This window comes from Suillus bovinus (assembly GCF_016758785.1).
Source record: "Suillus bovinus strain UH-Sbo-P2 chromosome Unknown EDB93scaffold_13, whole genome shotgun sequence".
Lineage (NCBI taxonomy): Eukaryota > Fungi > Basidiomycota > Agaricomycetes > Boletales > Suillaceae > Suillus > Suillus bovinus.
This window is the reverse complement of record NW_024542069.1, coordinates 426,854-444,891: the sequence shown is the minus strand read 5'-3', so window position 1 is coordinate 444,891 and position 18,038 is coordinate 426,854. Positions and strand designations below refer to the sequence as shown.

Here is an 18,038-nt window from a genome sequence, read left to right as displayed (position 1 = left end):
TGAATAAAGATGCTACATCGGCCGTGAATTTGCAAGGAGTACAAAGAAAATTATATTGAGTGGCACTCCTTACGGATTCGAGATTGATTAAGCTTTCAACTTCACAGGTGAGAGTTTCTGGTCTCCTGACGAAGATGACTTCAAGAAAATAAGTTAGAAGGAAAGGATAACACCAAAACAAAAAGTTACCTTCAACTCTCTCAGCTGCATATCAATTGGTCGTGCTACAATACCCTTTGCCCACAGGTTGTCTGAAATTGGGGATTAGCATGAGTTGGGTACACATGTAGTAGAAATGACCCACCTAAAGAAGTAAATTTGAAGGTAAACACCGTGCCAGGATGGTCGTCCCAAACTTGTTTGTAGCTCATTTGTTCTTCTGGATCTGGTGTGGTTCTCCCAAGACTGAACCAAATAACAGTTATAGAAAGTGACATATGCAATAAAATGATACATACACAGTTCGATGGCGGCGGCCCTTCTTCGAGTGTTCGTGCACTTCAACCTCTTCAGGTGTCGCTGACCTAGCAGACACTCCCTTCCTTGCCAACCTTGTCTTGGTAAATGTCCCGCAGTCAAACCTTATTATAATTTGACCAATGTTGCTGGAACGATCGTCGAGCACTGAGTCGTCATCTGAAGTGCAGTATCACTAGTTAGAAACAAGCTCTGGACACTATTTCATGTACTGACCTGTAAACTTTATATTTTCGAACATAAGTTTTCTGCTGCTTATTTGGTCAGAGATACAGTCAAATTCAACTGTACCTGTCCAGTGTCGCGGCATGACCCATGGAGGACATTTGAAATCATCCGCAGAGGCAGATGACCAGACACCCTTGGGCTGCGGCTTTAAAACCTCCCCCCTGATTTCGAACTCCTTATGGTGGACATGAATTTTTTCATTAGTACACAAGTATGATTAATACTATACCTTGCCTGCTTCTGACGCAATCCAACAAGTCATCGAGTTCTCTTCCCGTGTTTCGGACTTGACTTCTTTATATTCCGGCAGTGGCTCGTTGTCAACGAATACCGAAGCAGAAAATTGACCTAAAATCATGATTGGCCAGTAATGAGCTCGAGACGACGACGACGACAATATTAAGTGAGTCTTCTGTGAGATTTGAACTAATAAGTTAGTTAAATCAAACTTCACTTTGACTTCGAGCTCAGCAAGTCCGAACGAAATTTGTCAGAAAGTCTGAGAGTTCGTTTGCCGGACAGTTCCCATGATGCCTCAGCTTACCATATGTGGCAGGAACCTCTCGATGGCTTATCGATCGTCATCTGGCGTATGCCCAACGAGCTCGTATGCACATGTATGGCAGCTTGGTTATGAATATCGTGGGCTATGCTTCCCTGACTATATTCATGCTGAGGGAAGAGCTGTCATTAGAATATCGCAGCCATGATCACCGACATGCTCATCAGTTTCTTTGAGAGCAGAGCGCTGATGAGTATCTCGTGAGCCGAAGAAATCATTGATCATGTATTGAATGTTATACGCACGTGTTCTAGTCCCAATGATATACAAGTAACAGGATACAAATTCAAAGCAAAGGTGAGATAGGACGTCGAATACTGTAAAGATGGTACACACTTACCTTCAAGTTCGAGGTGATCCGGGTGTGACTTGTGACATCTCAGAAATAGCTACATAGTTGCACTCGATCGGCTGATCATGGTGTAGTGTTTGCAACAGCTCGGTTGCTCGTCTTCAAACATCCCACAGCGAATACTCCGCAGAAGATTTTTAGGCGTCATTGATATTACTTTACACATTTTTTAATGTTTGTCCACATGTAGTACCTTCGATTCGTATAAATTGGACATTCGACGACGAAGTGGCTAAGTCAAGTGACACTAACTTGACGCATGCCAGAAATTTTCAATGGTGTACTCAATAGAATATGAAACATGCACCATGATATTCCTTCTTTGAAAATGATGTTTAAAACCTATCTGGACGACGACTGAATCCCGGGATATACATACGAGCCTTGACATATCAGCCTAGCGATGGGGCCATGTACCTGAAACGCTGTGAGATACGTTCTGCGAGAACACGAGAAACATCATCAGGAAAACCCTCCCGAGCGAAAAACGTTATAATTTGAGAAAAACGTTGTGATTTTCAAAATTTTATCTAATAGTCTGAAATTCCAAGTATTATAAAGAAAGAGACTGAGGAGATAAAGATGTATGAAATAAATCACGCAAAAATGTCAGAATTATTTTGAAAAATGTCAGAATTATTTGAAAATACAGAAAGTGTATCTATCTAAATACTGAGTTTAACCAAAATGAGTTACAATCATCGAGGACGGTGTCGCTCGTCCATTCTCGTGGGACAACAGCGCCGAAGTTCGGTATGAGATGGACACTGCGCACAATGTTTGCCAATGGCACGACACTGGCCACCTTTTCGCCACCATCCATGGATCGCGAAAGCTTGTAAAGTCCAGTGGTGTCGATCGGGAGCAGAAAGGAATGGAGTAAACCATTCGATATAAGCTAGGTGGTTGGGCACCTCGACTGTTGGTGGGAAGAGGAGTGGTATTGATTTGGCTGGAAGTGCGAAGACGGCTCGTACTTGCCCAACACGGAACCCTAGTTGACTCGGTCAATCGTGAGTGACGTGTCACCTTGCTAAACATACCTTGAATACCGGCACTAACAGCATCTGTATCTGGACCGAGGCTCACAAGAGCCGTATCCGAACGGCGAGCCAGCGGATGAGTACCCGAGCTCCGTCGTGGTCTGGCATGGACAGAGTCCAACGTGACTGTCGTGTTGCCGTGACCGCGAGAATCTATTGACAGCCACTTGATTCTATGAAAAACAGGGAGAGTTCGGAATGGGAGATGAATGTCGTGGGCCAACACATCCAGTGCAAGACCATGGGGGGGGTTTGGATCATTGGTGTGGCTGACTTGTGTGATATAGCGTGCGAGTGCTTCGCGGAAATAGGTAGCGCCGTAGTCATCAATGAGCTTTTGTATACTGACGGCCTTTGCACTAGGGTGCTTCGTCATCGATTGAAGCCGGCGGAAAGTCATATCGGGTGGAATTGAGTGGTGAGGCTTCAATTGTTGAGCGCCAGTAAGTCGCCAGCTGACGAACTTGGCATGGCGTAAAATTTTTTCCTTACGTTCGAGCCAGCGTGTCATCTGTACGAATTCGTCTTTATGATTCGTGGCCCGGTAAGCATCCTTCGCGTAGTCGATGTGGAGCCGCTCAGTGTATTCTGTATTGTAATTATCTGTGGTACCGAACATGATAATCATGAGATGATAGTGGCGGGTGGCGTGCAGCTTCGGTAAGTTGAAACTGTGTCGGATTCCGAGTTCGACGAAAATGTCCTTATTATCGTGAAAACGATCGAGTGCGTCGTCCAGTAGTTGCAAGGTTTCTGAACTATGGCACGGATATTGTGCAAGATAGAGGAAGTCGAGTAGACCCTGTGCTGCACGTAAGAGTCGGTTTCCGTTTAAATTGTTGGGCAACCGGATACCAATCACGATACCAAGGAGGAAGCGGCAGATTTGAGCATGTTCAGTCCCGCTTATGCGTGACAGGCCAGTGATCCCCTTGCTGAACAGACGAATGTGGTGGTTTGGAGGAAGCCGGCGACAGCGAGCGTCAATTTCGGCGGCTCCACAAGCAGCCGTCAACCATCCTACGAGGTGCTTTACCAAGCCTTGATACAGCTGGTGTAAGACATCTGGAGTGATTGCACGGAAAATGTTAGCGAACGGAAGATCTTCCCAGAAAGGATGGACAATTGGCTTGATGCCCGCCGCAGCGCAAGCGCGAACAAAGGGCAGATTCCCTTCAGCGAACGCAGCGAGTGCATCTAGCACCTCGCCAAGTTTTCGTAAGTGAAACGGCGCTGTATTGCTACCCGTTTCGTCAGCGTCGATATCGCATTTCGGACACTCTCCAAATTTGATCCCAGTAGCGAGGAGTTGTTCTGGGTAGTCGCCAATGAAATTGGCGAATAATAGATGACAACGGCGGACATCACCATTTCCACTAGCCATATGCAGTCCATCTAGTCCGACAGATTTGAGTGGAGCGAGAATACGGCTCAAGCATGCGTGATATAAGTTGGCCGAAGTTCGCCGGCGTGAAGCTTTGTTGGTTATGTGTTCGAGCCGTGTTGATGGCAAGTAAGCGAGTAGAATGTAGGAACCAGATGACGGCTTGCGTCGGATTTCTTTCGGGATGTTCCCAATTGTGAGATACACCGGATAGACAGACTTGTTGCGGAACAGCGTTACTTGCGTTTTGTCGGACGATAAAATGATGGGAATGATGGTCCCACCTGGACGGCGCTGATCGAGCTTTTTCTGTAGTGTTGTAAGTACCAAGCACATATCATATATACTATGGACCCAACGTACCTGCGTGTCCCACCACCATTTACCTGTTTGCATATCGTGAAAGAGACGAACAGTCTCACTCTCATCGGTATAATGCCGCTCGGGGGCAAACGAAAGATACTGCGCGAAGTCAGGATCACTGTATAGTGACCTGACACATTCAATCACGTCACGATAATAGACGTCAAAGGATTCTCCAGCGACAACGATCTGCTCTCGTTTAAACTTCGGCCGGCTGGTCGGAAGTTCGTGATCGATCATTGAATTCAGCTCATTTGCGTTCTTGAAAGAGAGCGCTAAGCGTTCACTGACCTGCAATTATTTAATTATGTAGACAAATGTATAAATAAATGGCATGTCTTACCCCCTGGATTGCGAGCAGGTCAGATAACGATGTTGAACTGAGTCCACGCAGCTTGGCCCATCTTGCGACCTCCCAATCCATCTTAGAAGCAAACGGATGATACACGTTATCCCTCTCTGCATTAGAAAGGTGTGCCCCGTATTCCACATTTGCAGCACGGCAGTTGGCTTGATTGATGATTCGACCAGCGCGCGGATCTGGGTAAGCCACAACCACACATCCGTGCTGCCCTTGCGCACGTGCTTGAATGTCCTGGTGAGCAACGTGCTCATCGTATTGAGCGCCGTGCTCATCTTCCTGGTATGCGTCGTTATGAGCCATATCATCCTCTCGCTCTTCGACCCGAGGCTCCCATTCATGTTCGAGAATCAAACCATCATTTGAGTCACCATCGCTGTCACCGCCGCCGTCGCCTTCGCCATCGCTGCCTTGCTCGGTAGCCCACGTAAATTCATCCTCACCATAACCTTCCTCCGTATCAGACCTCTCCAACTCGTTGTGAGGACCGGTTTCATTGGCTCGAGGTATTTCTAACCGTGACTGACGGTACAGCGCTTGACAATGTGGGCTGCTGCTCTTGGCAAGATGCTGACTGAGACCCGTAACTGTGAGATCATCTCGGCCGCAACCAGGGCATTGTGTTGCCATACGTGGGAGCAGTGAGCAGAGGGATCGAAAGAGCGAGCAGAGGGACTTGAAGAGCGAGCAGAGGGACTTGAAGAGCGAGCAGAGGGACTCGAGTGATCAGACGGACTCGAGGAGTGAGCAGAGGGATTGAGGGGGCTACGTGCAAGCTCAAGATCCGTGTTGCTGTGCAAACGTACGAGCTAGTAAAACAGCACTAATCATTTTGAGGGTCAGTCTGAGGTAAACATTGAGAAACTCACCGAAACTAAAGTCAGGGCCAGTTGAGTTGAACTGCCCCCGATGTTGAAAAACACTAAAAACCTTGACGGCGCCCTCAAACCTTTCAACTCCCTCCCAATTTCTCGTCTTGACAATTCACAGTCCTTTGTTAGCCTCCCGTCTTTTTTATCTAGTTTACCATGTCCGCACCTACTAATTCTCGTGGTAAGTGGCTACTGGTAAACTCAGAGTCAGACAGTACTCACTATGGGCTTCATATCAGAGCCGCGAAAAGCCAAGACCAGAGCTATGGAAAATGCTGGTAAGTATGCAACCATCCTAACATGAATATTTGATACTCACCTGCGAGATCAGTCTGGAAGCCTAAAGAAACAAAAAAAGCTCATAAACCGTCCCCGCCAACTCGACTAGGAAGCTCGGGTCCCGGCGACAGTATCTATCAGAAACAGAAAAAAATCAGCACCAAGCGCCAACAGTAAGAGTTTTTTTCCTCCCTACAGTACATGAACTAAACACTTACCTTTGATCAGAGAACATCCAGCGCACAAAAGTGGATCCGCCTCCACATGTGACTGCCCACAGTGAGTGCATTGCTGGTTCTACACGATGAGTCATAGCAATTAGACTAACCTCACGGTATACAACAGAGCGCCAGCGTACCTTCACAGATGAGGAGGATGTTGCTGAGTCTAGCGGTGGTGAGGACGAAGACCTGGAACCTGAACTTGAAAAACCTCGAGGTTAGTTATCCACTGGCGCTTAAAGAGGCAGTCTTACTCAGAAGTGCGTAGCAGGCGTGTATCGACCTCACAAACTCCGTCGAACATACGCAATGCAGGATGTGTCTGCATTGTCCAAGTCTGACGAGCTTGACTCCGATGAACAGGTCAATGATGATGGTTCGGACGCTGACCACGAGGAGAGTGAAGGAGAGGAACCAGAGACCACCGCCATGATGCTATCTGATGAGGTCAGTGATAGATTACTTAATTCACACGCTATCTGAGTCGCGTGACTCACAATTGAAGGTCCCTCAATTGCTTGTCGTTGACAACGTCAAGGGTGTTCAAAATTCACATGGAAAATCTCAGTCGGCTCGAGAACTCAAACAAGCTGCGGAGGCGAGTTCAAATTCATTCATCTTTTTGGACACAATTCAGTTAATGACTCATTTACTAGACTCCAACCTGGCGTGATCTCGATAACGCTGTTTCAGAGTCCATCGACGAAACTACTACCACTTGCGGGGATTCAGAACTCTACTCCAGTGACAGCGCCAACCCCAAACTCACCTCCGCTGCATGCCACAGCATTGCTTCTCTCATTCGAACAGAGTCTGGTAAGGTAAAGTTGCTCGATCAAAACCAGGAGACTCGACGAGTGGTCCGGGACGCGATTGTGGACGCCAAGTGTCACATTGTCTTTGTTGATGCCTATCCTGAACTGATCGACAAAAACCAAGTCTCGCTGCAATCTTTGCTTACAGTGGCTGAGAAACGTGGCCTACACGCCATTAAACAACGTCTTCAAGCGGATGCGAAGTATGCCGCTCAACTCGGTAGTTTGGTAAGTCCTTTGGCATCACAATTTCTTTTATCTTTAACATTTTTTCCTTGAGGTGGAGCCACGCCTTCCGTTATTACGCCGTGAGTTGAAAGAGGTTGCATGCGCCAACATCGACAGCTACTTTCGCCTTGGTCTTAGCGTAGTCAAGGCAAAAAGACTCATGGAGAAGCACGCATATATATATGCTTTGAAGTTCGATGTGAGTTTGATGCCCTGGTCTCTCGCTAACATACTCCCTTTCTACATATCATCTACCCCCAATTTCCTATGCGCTAACATATTCCCTTTCTACATATCATCTACCCCCAATTTCCTATGCGCTAACATATTCCCTTTCTACATATCATCTATCCCAATTTCCTATGCGCTAACATATTCCCTTTCTACATATCATCACCTCCATGCCTCACAGCTCTTACTAACTTTCTTTCTTCACCAGCTCAACGATGAACCTTCGCCTATCGGGAAAAAGCCCTACCAGGGTGACCTACTAATCTTCCTCATATACTCTGGAGTTTTCAACGGCACGAAGTCCATTGGCGTCAAATATGCGGAGCGCTTCGTCAAGATTGCAAACAACAAGGCCAATCGCCCCGAAATACCTGTTCCGTTGCTGGCGCTGGTCGCGACATCAGTAATGTCCATTCCCCTAGGTCATTGAGCGGCACTGACTCGTTTTTTTCAAAGGTTTACGCTGCCCTCTTTTGGAAAACACTTGGTTCGCCGGGAAAGTTCAATTTCACGGGGAATCAATTCAGTGAAACCTATGTCTTTCATGTGAAGTTCCTCGAGGACTTGAAGAAGGACGCACCTGGGAAGTTTCACCACTTGATGGCCGATATCTATGGAGCTGTACAGTAAGTTTTAAGTTCGCTGGTGTGCGTGGTGCCGCCGCTTCGATTTGTATATTGACGCTGCTGGCAGGGTGTTGAAACGGAAGGGAAATGATCGTCTGGCCACTGAGCATGAAGATGCACTGGCACTACTCGACCTCGATGGCATGGTTGAGGATTAGCTTCTACTATGTTGGTCTATACCCGTAAATAGCGCAGATTTGTTGATCCCCCTCGCCGATCTATCCACTCACTTTTAATCAAATGCTACTTTGTTTTCTTGTAATACTGTCTGAATCGCGTGATTTTCTCGTCGAAATTCAACATATTCTTTCCACAATTCACAACATTTAGTTCACAAATGCCTAGAATATCAAATAAATTCACAAAATTATACATTATTTGCTCGGGATTATATCTTATGGAGAAGGCAGTAAAATAGTAAGTATAAACATTATAATTTTTCTAAAGTCGATAATCCACGATAATTTGTTGTTTTTATCGAGAATTTCAGTGAATTAGTAAAATTTAGCTGAGGAGGCTTTCCCTGATGATACCGGCTTCAAACTCTTTACCGGCTTGATCCTCGGATAATGGCTGGGAAAACGAGGTAGGGTTGAATCATAGAGTATACTCAGTCGATGCAAGGTCAGGGCCGGCCCAGAAAGGTCTGACATGTCTTCGTCGACCCCACTATTTCATCTGTGATTCCCTGCTCCCAAACCCACAGGAATTCAATTCAGTTGCTTGGTTGGGAAAGCGGGTAAGATTTGTTCAAGCAGAATCGCCTGCGCCGATGTGCCAGTGACAGGTAGGCAGAATCCGAAGCTCGTACATCATGATATGACCTAAGATCGACTCTGCTTGTGCGGCCCGCTGCCATGGGCTACCGGAGGAAGTTTCAGGGAGGAAATTCCTCAGTCAGACCTTGATGGAAGGAAGATCATAGTCGCTCCTTTTTCTGGATGACAACGATGTTATTGACATGCATCATGATATATGAACTTGAATACTGACTCGTATTTCAACGGGAAGCTGGATCCCAGGTTTGCCGTGTTTTCTTCCAGTGACATTTAGTAAACACAGCGCCAAAACGGCGGAAAAAAGTATTACTTACTCAAAGCAGGGAAAGCGTTTGAATTCGGTTGCCGTGACACGTCTCTCTCCCTAATTAAGAGCCTAAACGCAAACGATGCAACTGAACGGAAGAGTCAAGGGTATTTTGCCCAATCGCCGGACCACGTAGAACTTCTAGCCAGAGAAAAGATGTCAATCACTACGTATATAATAGAAATTCGAATTCGAAAGGAAAATTCCTGCTAGTCACTCACGGTAGTCAGGCGCTTCACGCCTCGTTCCCGTGCTATCATCATGGTCTAACTCGGATGTGCATCTTATTCACAGCGTGGTGAACTTGTGGCCGCGCCGCCGTACTGCCGTTTTCTATTCATTTGCGGACACCATGAGTCGGATGGAATCTGTTCAACAGTCCTCCCAAGCTCACACAGCCCTGCCTGGTGATGTTGTCTCTGCTTTACACACGCTACATGAATTTGTTGCTACTGCGACGTCCATCCCTCCGCAGGTAATTGTTACTTGCAGAAATGACAAACGTGCGTTTGGAAGAGCAGCGTTACAAGCCATGAGCTACAGGGCAAGCGCCCCCTCGTCCAGACTTTTCATGATCTGAAACAATTGCAGAAAGCAGTCGATATGTTCATAACCAGATTTGCCACGAAAGAAGACTGGTGGATATCTGAGTTTCGGTACAAGCCCGAGGTCACGATCTATGGTCGATTCTATCGACAACATGGCGAAGAGGATGACGATATGGTCATCCTCGATGAGCGAGGGTGGTCCGAACTTGTTGGCAATGTCGTGAAGCTAACGATCGTCTTCACGTCGCTCAAATTCAGCGTCACGGCGTATGTTTTGGCTCCCATGTTTGGCGTTCGAATGAGCTGAGTTTCTGGCAGGCAATCATCCTCAAAAGCATGATCCGCGAGCCCAGCTAACACAGTGAGGATCGCGATGAACGAATAACGGTGACCTCATCATGGAGACCCGAGTCAGATTGGGCGTAATAGAAATAGGTAACATATAGATTCAGTTTGGTATTTTGTAGCTTTCACCACTATCTAGAAGACCATCATCGCCAGATGTACAGAACAAAAGGCATAGCGCTGCTAGCGAAAGTGAAGCTGTAGAAATCCTTCTATGCCGAAGAATAATGTCCCTTCCCCATGAGTAAAAGTGGAAGAGTGATAAGGAATCGGCGAGGAAGAATGAAAAACTTCGTCGAACTTATGTGGCTCGGTAAATTCCGGACTACTCGGAGACTGCCGCTCATCCCGGCTGCTACAGTTTGTCGACAGTTCTTGTTATTATCTTGCTTGTATTGTATACGGTTCAGCTTATGCCACTTCGGTTTGGATGCAGCTGCGACGTATTCATCCCAATTTCAACGTTGCAATCCGTGTGCTTATACTTATTGTTGTAAGTAATTGATGCTCTGGCTACAGCAGTCTTCACAGCCATATAAAGCACTTCAAAGTGCTTAAACTAGACTCTCGATTCTCTTCGTCTTCCTTCAGTGATAGTCTCCCGTGATCACACCATATAGAACGAAAATAGCCATTCTCTCTGTATTATGCCGGTGACACGGTTCGTACCTTCGATACAATGCATTCACTGTCATAAAGTTATGGCGACTCGGGAGCTAAATCATCATATTCGAGAGAACCACATTTTTGCAAGAAATTTCCAGGCGTTGCATGCCAGGAACTTTGGTTATCATGATGCATATGATGGTTCGCAGCGATCAACAGTTTCTCCTAGCTCGTCCACAGGCAACTTGACAAGCGTTCCTTCTGAATCGACCAATACGCTGAGCACAGAATCCGATCTTACGCTGAGTACAGTTCCGAGCACACGGTTTTCTGTTTGGCAGCAGCAGAATCCTGATCGGCCTCCCGCACCAACGACCATCGACGACATTGCGCTATCCCGTAATCACCGAACGGACTCTCCCCAAACCCCTACACAGCATCTTCGTAACTCAGTGAGGTTTCAGGTACAGGATTTGGTGGATGAATTCGAGGGCTTGGACACAGCAGCGGGACAGGCATGCATCAAAGGGATGCGGTGCATGCCCATTTTACCGGTCAGTGAGATCATTCGTTATGGAGCTACGCAGTGGGTCTTACAGTGTCTATGGATAGACTTTGTACGCGCATGTGTTTACGCACCTTAATCTTTGTACCCCTGACAAGCCGAAGTACATTCCAGATTCTGCCTTCGTTGTCTGATCTGACGTTGCTGTAGCCTGCTGGTTGACCTAGAGAAGATGAGAAGAGACTGGACGTCACAGGGCAACATGTGGTGTCTTATAAATTTCAGGGCCATCAAGGACTTGTTGTCTGGAATAATGAGCCAGGTCGGCGCTTGCCTTCCCTATTGTGTATTCAGCTGATCTTGTTCAGGCTCAAGTGAAGTTGCACGTCTGTAACCGATCTCTCAACAGTCAGTCCAGACTACACCCGCTAGACATTCAAGACATTGGGGCTTTGATTGCTGGTTGTTCGACCGACTCACATGCTACTTCTCAGTTAATGGCGCTCAAAGACGATAAGGCCCAGTCTATGCTAGACTTACTGCAGACAGTAAAATCCCACGCATTTTCGATGCCCTCGTTGCTGATTTGCTCGTAGTTACTCGTAATGAAGTCAGACCAATTAGAAGGATGGTACAAATGTCGGTTCCTGGATACTATCATCAAACTGTCGAAGAAGTCAAGCCATTTTCCTCAAAGCCTGCAGCTTCGCCGAATCGACAACCTGGAGCCAACCAACCTCCATGGTGGATCTGGAGTAATTTCTAAAGGTGAACTACTCGGTCGCTTCGTAGCCGTGAAAGAGATTCAGGCTGTCGGCCGCACCACCGAGCAGTTTCTCAAGGTTAGTATGATTCTTGCGCACGCAGGAAGCTTGAATAACATAAGGGCCTGTAGGATTTTTCGAACGAGGCAGTCGTTTGGTATCACATCCAGCATGCTAGCTGCCTGCCATTCTACGGTGTATTCCATCTTAATGATGGTGCACCTAGGACCTGTCTGGTGTCTCCTTGGATGAAGAATGGACATTTGAACGCGTATCTACAACGAACTGACGCTGATCGTGCACCTCTGGTCAGTGATAGAATTCTGGCTTCCGGTGTTTACTGAAATGGTCAGATATTGGACATTGCGCGAGGTCTCGAATACCTTCATGGAATGCAACCTACAATTGTGCATGGCGACCTGAAAGGGGTATGATGATGCCTTGATCGTTGAGAACGCCACTGAAGATTTGTTACAAGGTCAACATTCTAGTCACATCCTCCGGACGTGCGTGTTTGGCCGACTTCGGCCTTGCAACCACGCAAGACTCTCAAGCTCAGCTTCAGACCACCATAATCTCTGTTGCGGGAACCCCCTCTTTCATGGCGCCTGAACTTTTGGAGGCACGTGCAAATTCACGTCTCTTATCAGCCCTGGATAGACGCCCATGTGATATATTCGCATTTGGCTGCATATCTTATGAGGTGCGGTTCCCGGTGGTGATATTTAACTATGGACTGATCTCTTTCCCTTTTCAGATGTACAATGGTATACGACCATTCGGGGAGTTGTCCCCACAGGCAGTGGATGCCAATTTCATGATGGGAAGCCGTCCCTTGCGTCCTACGGATAACGTGTGCCTTCAACGAGGACTGGATGACGACATGTGGGATTTTGTCCAGAATTTGTGGCACCAGGATCCAAAGCTTCGAGCTACTGCTAACCAAGCCTCTTTGTGGATGTCGCAAAAGATGCACATGGCAGGCAAAAGCACGGACAGACCACCTGCGGAAATGGAGTGGGATCTCGACTTTCTGACGGAATGTACCACAGCATTGACTGATTTTGACCCTCTTTCTCTTGCATGAGTAGCACCACAACTTCGTACCGATGCTGATTTCGCTGCCTGACGTAGAATCAAGTATACCAAACCTTCTGTTGCACGCCGTACCCGATGTTGAAGCATCATGCACATGCCTCACTGCAGCGGTGGCAGTAAGCCTTTTAGTACATCTCTTCATTTGTCTTGTGATCTGTCCGTGTACCAGCTGCTTCTTGGCTTTAAGAACATTTATCTGATATCTTCACTGCAATCAGAACATATCTGAATGACAAGTCTAGACAAACTAAATCAACGGAAAGCAATTTGTGTGCTTCAAGACGATGGGCAATAGGCAACGAGACAGCAAACTTGTTCGTATTGTATACAGGATTTAGAAGGTCAAAAACCTAGACGCTAAACCTAAATTCCTCTTCCTGCCAGCTATCCTCAAAGACAATCCCAATTTCTTGAACTGCCTTCTTCGTTGACATACCACTCTTCACATGTGCACCTGTCCTCGGCTGTGCTCCAAACTTCCCACTTGCAGGACCTACTTGGAGTTTCGTACCAGTGGCTAATGCACTTGCAGAACGCGTCCTCGTCATCACGGTGGTAGATGGCGCTCTTGATATAGTTACAGAAGGCGCACGTGTTGAGGGTGTTCTAGATGTGTTCCCCTTGACGACTGCGGCACTTGATATTGCGCGGGTCACTGGCTTCGAAGTTGTCATACCTAGACGCGTAACAGCTCGTGGGCCAGATTTCGAACGGGAGGTATCAGCCGGAGTCGAATGGGCCATTGTGGATGCAGCGCGAATAGCTCTTGACGTTGTAATTTGGGTTGGACGAGTAGCGTTCTTCAGTGACGGAGGAATTCGAGTCACCTCGGGTCTAGGCTTCGGTGCAGAATTGGCCCGCGAGAACGGACTATCATCGTCTGATTATACGCAACGGAAGTCAATATCAGAATAGACGTTGTGTAACATTTAATTACCGAGATGGGGGAGAGAGATATTGCATAGGGCAAAAAAATTGTCATCAGAATCAACTGCCGTGAATTCCGTGGATGTAGTATGCGTCGGTATATCGTCGATCGGGTAGGAGTGGGTAAGAGCGAGAAAGGTTCTCCCGATTTCTTTGTAATCCGGAAGTTCAAACGGAGGTTCGTATGGCATTTCTACACGCGTTGATGCATTAGCAGGAAAGAGCGTTTGTCAAGGTTACCCACCAGGTAGCTTCGGAGGCATGTACTCGATCTCATCGTAGTCTTCTTCAATCGATTGAGTAGGTGCCGCTACGACCTCTGGATTAATGTCTATATCACTAACATCCCAGTGATTTCCACCAGTGAGTGGTGTCTGAAAGCTCTTGCTGGCGCTGCGAGGAAGTCTAACATGTTTTCGTGCGGAACTTGGGCGAAGAAGTGCACCGGGTGTGACATCAAAGATAATTTTTGTCATTTGCAACGGTGTGGCATGGTTGGCAACGCGGTTTGGAAAGGGCGTTTTGTCCCCCAGAGGTCGAGAGGGCGCGACTATGACTGGTTCCTTTCCCTTGGATTTTGTTGTTCCATCGTGACCTTTGAGGATCTTCTGTGGTTCTACAGTGCCTTATGAGAGCAGGTGACATGATATTAAGAAGAAACTAGCTCACGCAACGTATTTGGGCAAAACGGAGCTTTTTGCAACGCAACTTTCTTCGCTTTTCCATCCACTGTGAGGGGTACGTGGCGGCCGACGTTCTCCTGGAGGGCACTTCGTGATTTCAGCATTCTATTTCCTGGGGTCTTCGTCAAATGGCGGTAGTCGCCATCAAATGCTATACCTGTTGGGCGGGAGCTGATCATCGTGGCAGTTGGTGAAATGGATTTGACCACTAAGAACTTACCACAGATACGGTCACGTGAAAGTCATGTGCATTGATTTTTCCAGTGTCACGTCGGGCTCTAGCGTCGTCAACTCGGAACTACTGCCTCCATCAAACATATTCAGGATCATGTACAAAACAAAGATGTAAACCCTAAGCTCAGTTTTCGAAGTTGCTATTTGTCCGGAGGTTTGCTACGGTGGCTGAAGAATGTTTACCAATAGGGGCTGCTTTTGGAAACCTCAAAGGACACGTGATTTGATTTTGCACACGGCAACTCGGATGCCGCCCTCTTCTCTCTTTTAGTGCGCGTGAGTGAGACACCCTAAGGGGATGGCTCAATTCTAAAAGTTCGCGTTCATCTGGGATCCGAGCAAGGAAACTGATTACCGACACTTACAACCGCACGCTGGCCGTTATATGGCGATTTTGTCATCAGTTCCTATGAGTCAATGCCAATTCAACGCGTCGTTCGACGTTCAAAAGTGATCAATATGCCCCGTGCACAGCTACGAAAGCAAGATTATAGGCATATTTTAACTACGAGACACGTCTGTCCCGCTTCGGGCTTGAAACTAATTTACGGAGGCGGAAATGAAGCGCTTAAGCTTGAACTTAAGCTTAAACAACCAAACTCGACTCCCAGGTGAACACGGACTGAATGAATTGAGCATCCCTTAAGGGATGCTCAATTCTAAAATGTCGTCGTCAATGTCGACTTGACCTTACGGCTGTCCTCTCGTAAATACTTACGTGGACCCTGAACCTTTCCTGATTTAGTCGTCAAACCTTGCGTCTACTGCACTCTACATCTTGTCACTATCCTTCCTTGCAATTGCTGTTAGAGCCCAATTTAACTACTCAAAGCTTCTCATGTTTATTACGAAATCTACTTTTCACAGAGTATCCTCGTCCTAATCCTATTCCCAGTAAACCATTCTATGTAGTATTGCTCAATAATGTTTAAATCTTTCCCCAAATCAATGATTCAAAAGTATCATGAATAAATGTTTAGGAAAATTACTACTCCCACATGGGAATGTTCAGGTAGCTAACCTGGGCTCTATACAGCGAGGATTGGGACGAGGATACTCTGTGAAAAGGTGTAGAATGCCTCCCATGCGAAGGTTTAACCGACACGGTAGCGGCTAAATCGGGAAAGGTTCAGGGTCTGCGTAAGTAGTTTACGAGAGGACGGCCGTAAGGTTAAGTCGACATTGACAACGAGATTTTAGAATTGAACATCCCTTTAACAATCCGCTGGTTAATAACTTCCCAAGAGCCACCTGGCTAAAAAGCAGGCTAATAATTTGTCAATTAATTTCATCCCGAAACCCTCAGGCTAACACGTTGTCACGGCGCATTAGGTTGCTTGCAAGTTTTTGGGCTGAGCGCCTTTTACTGCCTGTGTATAAAAGCAAAGCGATAACTTTCAATTCGATAACAAAAAAACATCCAAAACTGTCCTTAAGTGTTACAATGAAGTTCATCTCACTCACCGCTATGATCGCGTCCGCCACAGTATTCGTTGCAGCGACAAACCCCAACGGCAGCCCATGTGCCCAGAATAGTGAGAACCTTCAGCATACCCGTATTTCGATCTCTGATCGCGTGCTTACGGGCGCTTGCAGACCAGTATGCGTGCGCACGATTCGCCGGTTTTAACAACAACATGCCGTTTGTGTTTTATTGTAATATAGATCACCAGACCGAGGTCATTGAAAGCTGCAACTGTATTGAGTGTTGCGCTGTCATCAATGGGGGTGTAAATGGCGGGTACGCTACTTGTAAGAGGACATAAAGGGTGAGTCCACTTCTTGCTTGCCATAGTGATGCATTACAGTGACGGCTGTCTCCGTGACTAGAACTGGCCAGTGCTGGGGAAATAGATTACGTAAATTGGGAATTTGGCGTACAGATATATATCTTGTCGAGGTTCAAGAATGCATTCAAATGAATCGGCTGCAGTGTTGTGGGCAACGTGAAAATCCCATGTGCTTGGCTTTACGAATGGCTATGCCGTGGTCTCGCTTTGTCGTCAACTCGTGGCCATGGAGCAACATACAGTGCCTGCATATAAATCATTCGATGACTGGGAACATAACGGAGACATACGTACCCGTTTGTCACGTATTGCAGCAACTTTGACAGCATGAGGACCGCGACGAGAAAATACACTTGGCATTGAGGGTCGTTGAAACGAGGTTGATTCATCAGTGTTAAGTTGAGAGCGACGAAGGAGCGACGAAATGCGAGGAGAGCATACGTGAACGTGAACCAGGTGGTCTGAATGGACCGCGGTGATGGCATGCAGAGGAACCGGAATTCTACCATCCGACAGCAATAACGATTCTGCCAAATTGACCAGAATCGCATCCATAAATATATCCAGGCAGAATATAAAAGCTGGTCGTCCTCCTATAGTCTTCTAAGACTTCACACTAGCTCCCACAGAAAATGCGTTTCTCCTTCCTTGCCCTTGTTTGTGCTTTGACAGCATCATCTATGGCTGTCAGTACCCAGGCTGCAAATGCCCAGTGTAGTGGAGTGGGGGAATATTGCAACCCTCCATTAACAGACTGCTGCCCGAACAAGAACTTTACTTGCTTTTCTACACAAGACGTGAGTCACTGAGCAACCAGGATTCAACCACATGGCTCACCTGTGCGCTTAGGAACATGGAAACAATGTCTCATATTGCATTAAGCCGGTAGCCTGAGAAGCATATCACGACAGTGAGCTATGTTTCTGCTCTCGGTTTGATATCCGAGTCATGGTTGATGATACAATGCTTAGTGTTGAGTCAATCAGTACAGCTCTTTTTGGACAAACTTTGGTACTGCTCGAGCAATGTGAATGTTTTAACATATCTGCAAATGATTGATCGTGCTTAGTCTTGTTCATGGTCCACTAAGCTTGAGTTCGAGGGCTTGCTGACTTGGTATGATGACTGGACATTGCAATCCGACTCAGTCCACTTGAAATTGTGGCCGCTCAGCACTACTCGAGTTTCGCTCACCAGCCCAGTGATTGTAGCGTGCCCCACTTTGGAAGCCACCGACTCGGAGTCTTTGAAGTCCTAACCCCGGTGTCTCTGGCACCGGCAAACAACGACGGCTTCGCAAAGTCTTCTCGATAGTTTGTACCGTAAAACATCGTTGTCTCTTGCGTTCCTGTAACTTGATAAAGATGTAATGAGCATCAGGATTCAGGAAAACGTTGGCGTACCGTCCTG

The 18,038-nt window shown here is 46.9% G+C and overlaps 6 protein-coding genes across 6 annotated transcripts; 3 read left to right on the top strand and 3 right to left on the bottom strand.

Annotated features, from left to right (window-relative positions):
- Positions 1–87: 87 nt before the first annotated feature.
- EDB93DRAFT_1268109 (uncharacterized protein) lies at positions 88–803 on the bottom strand (the record flags this gene model as incomplete). Its single annotated transcript, XM_041454274.1, has 6 exons — positions 88–138; positions 190–251; positions 305–405; positions 459–636; positions 694–728; positions 769–803. The coding sequence occupies 6 exons, from the start codon at positions 801–803 to the stop codon at positions 88–90; spliced, it is 462 nt and encodes a 153-aa protein (XP_041310011.1).
- Positions 804–2,280: 1,477 nt separating this feature from the next.
- EDB93DRAFT_1320123 (uncharacterized protein) lies at positions 2,281–5,601 on the bottom strand (the record flags this gene model as incomplete). The annotated part of the gene is made up of 6 exons (XM_041454902.1): positions 2,281–2,454; positions 2,534–2,613; positions 2,663–4,355; positions 4,410–4,700; positions 4,753–5,282; positions 5,577–5,601. 6 exons carry the CDS (start codon positions 5,599–5,601, stop codon positions 2,281–2,283), a joined length of 2,793 nt encoding a protein of 930 aa, XP_041310010.1.
- A 264-nt stretch (positions 5,602–5,865) lies between these two features.
- On the top strand, positions 5,866–8,200 carry EDB93DRAFT_1102243 (uncharacterized protein; the record flags this gene model as incomplete). Its single annotated transcript, XM_041447183.1, has 10 exons — positions 5,866–5,920; positions 6,150–6,200; positions 6,267–6,317; positions 6,365–6,402; positions 6,458–6,589; positions 6,799–7,185; positions 7,238–7,384; positions 7,625–7,819; positions 7,873–8,042; positions 8,110–8,200. 10 exons carry the CDS (start codon positions 5,866–5,868, stop codon positions 8,198–8,200), a joined length of 1,317 nt encoding a protein of 438 aa, XP_041310009.1.
- Positions 8,201–9,480: 1,280 nt separating this feature from the next.
- Positions 9,481–9,983, top strand: EDB93DRAFT_1239507 (uncharacterized protein; the record flags this gene model as incomplete). The annotated part of the gene is made up of 2 exons (XM_041451641.1): positions 9,481–9,672; positions 9,720–9,983. The coding sequence occupies 2 exons, from the start codon at positions 9,481–9,483 to the stop codon at positions 9,981–9,983; spliced, it is 456 nt and encodes a 151-aa protein (XP_041310008.1).
- A 419-nt stretch (positions 9,984–10,402) lies between these two features.
- EDB93DRAFT_1132562 (kinase-like domain-containing protein) lies at positions 10,403–13,252 on the top strand. Its single transcript, XM_041449002.1, has 10 exons — positions 10,403–10,514; positions 10,563–11,181; positions 11,240–11,295; positions 11,343–11,454; positions 11,501–11,680; positions 11,729–11,974; positions 12,028–12,204; positions 12,250–12,324; positions 12,375–12,599; positions 12,654–13,252. Exons 2-10 carry the CDS (start codon positions 10,669–10,671, stop codon positions 12,981–12,983), a joined length of 1,914 nt encoding a protein of 637 aa, XP_041310007.1. The 5' UTR covers positions 10,403–10,514; positions 10,563–10,668; the 3' UTR covers positions 12,984–13,252.
- Positions 13,253–13,809: 557 nt separating this feature from the next.
- On the bottom strand, positions 13,810–14,783 carry EDB93DRAFT_1048800 (uncharacterized protein; the record flags this gene model as incomplete). Its single annotated transcript, XM_041444653.1, has 4 exons — positions 13,810–13,874; positions 13,932–14,114; positions 14,166–14,537; positions 14,591–14,783. Coding segments are annotated over 4 exons (813 nt in total), but the record flags the coding sequence as incomplete, so codon positions are not given.
- Between the last annotated feature and the right edge of the window lie 3,255 nt (positions 14,784–18,038).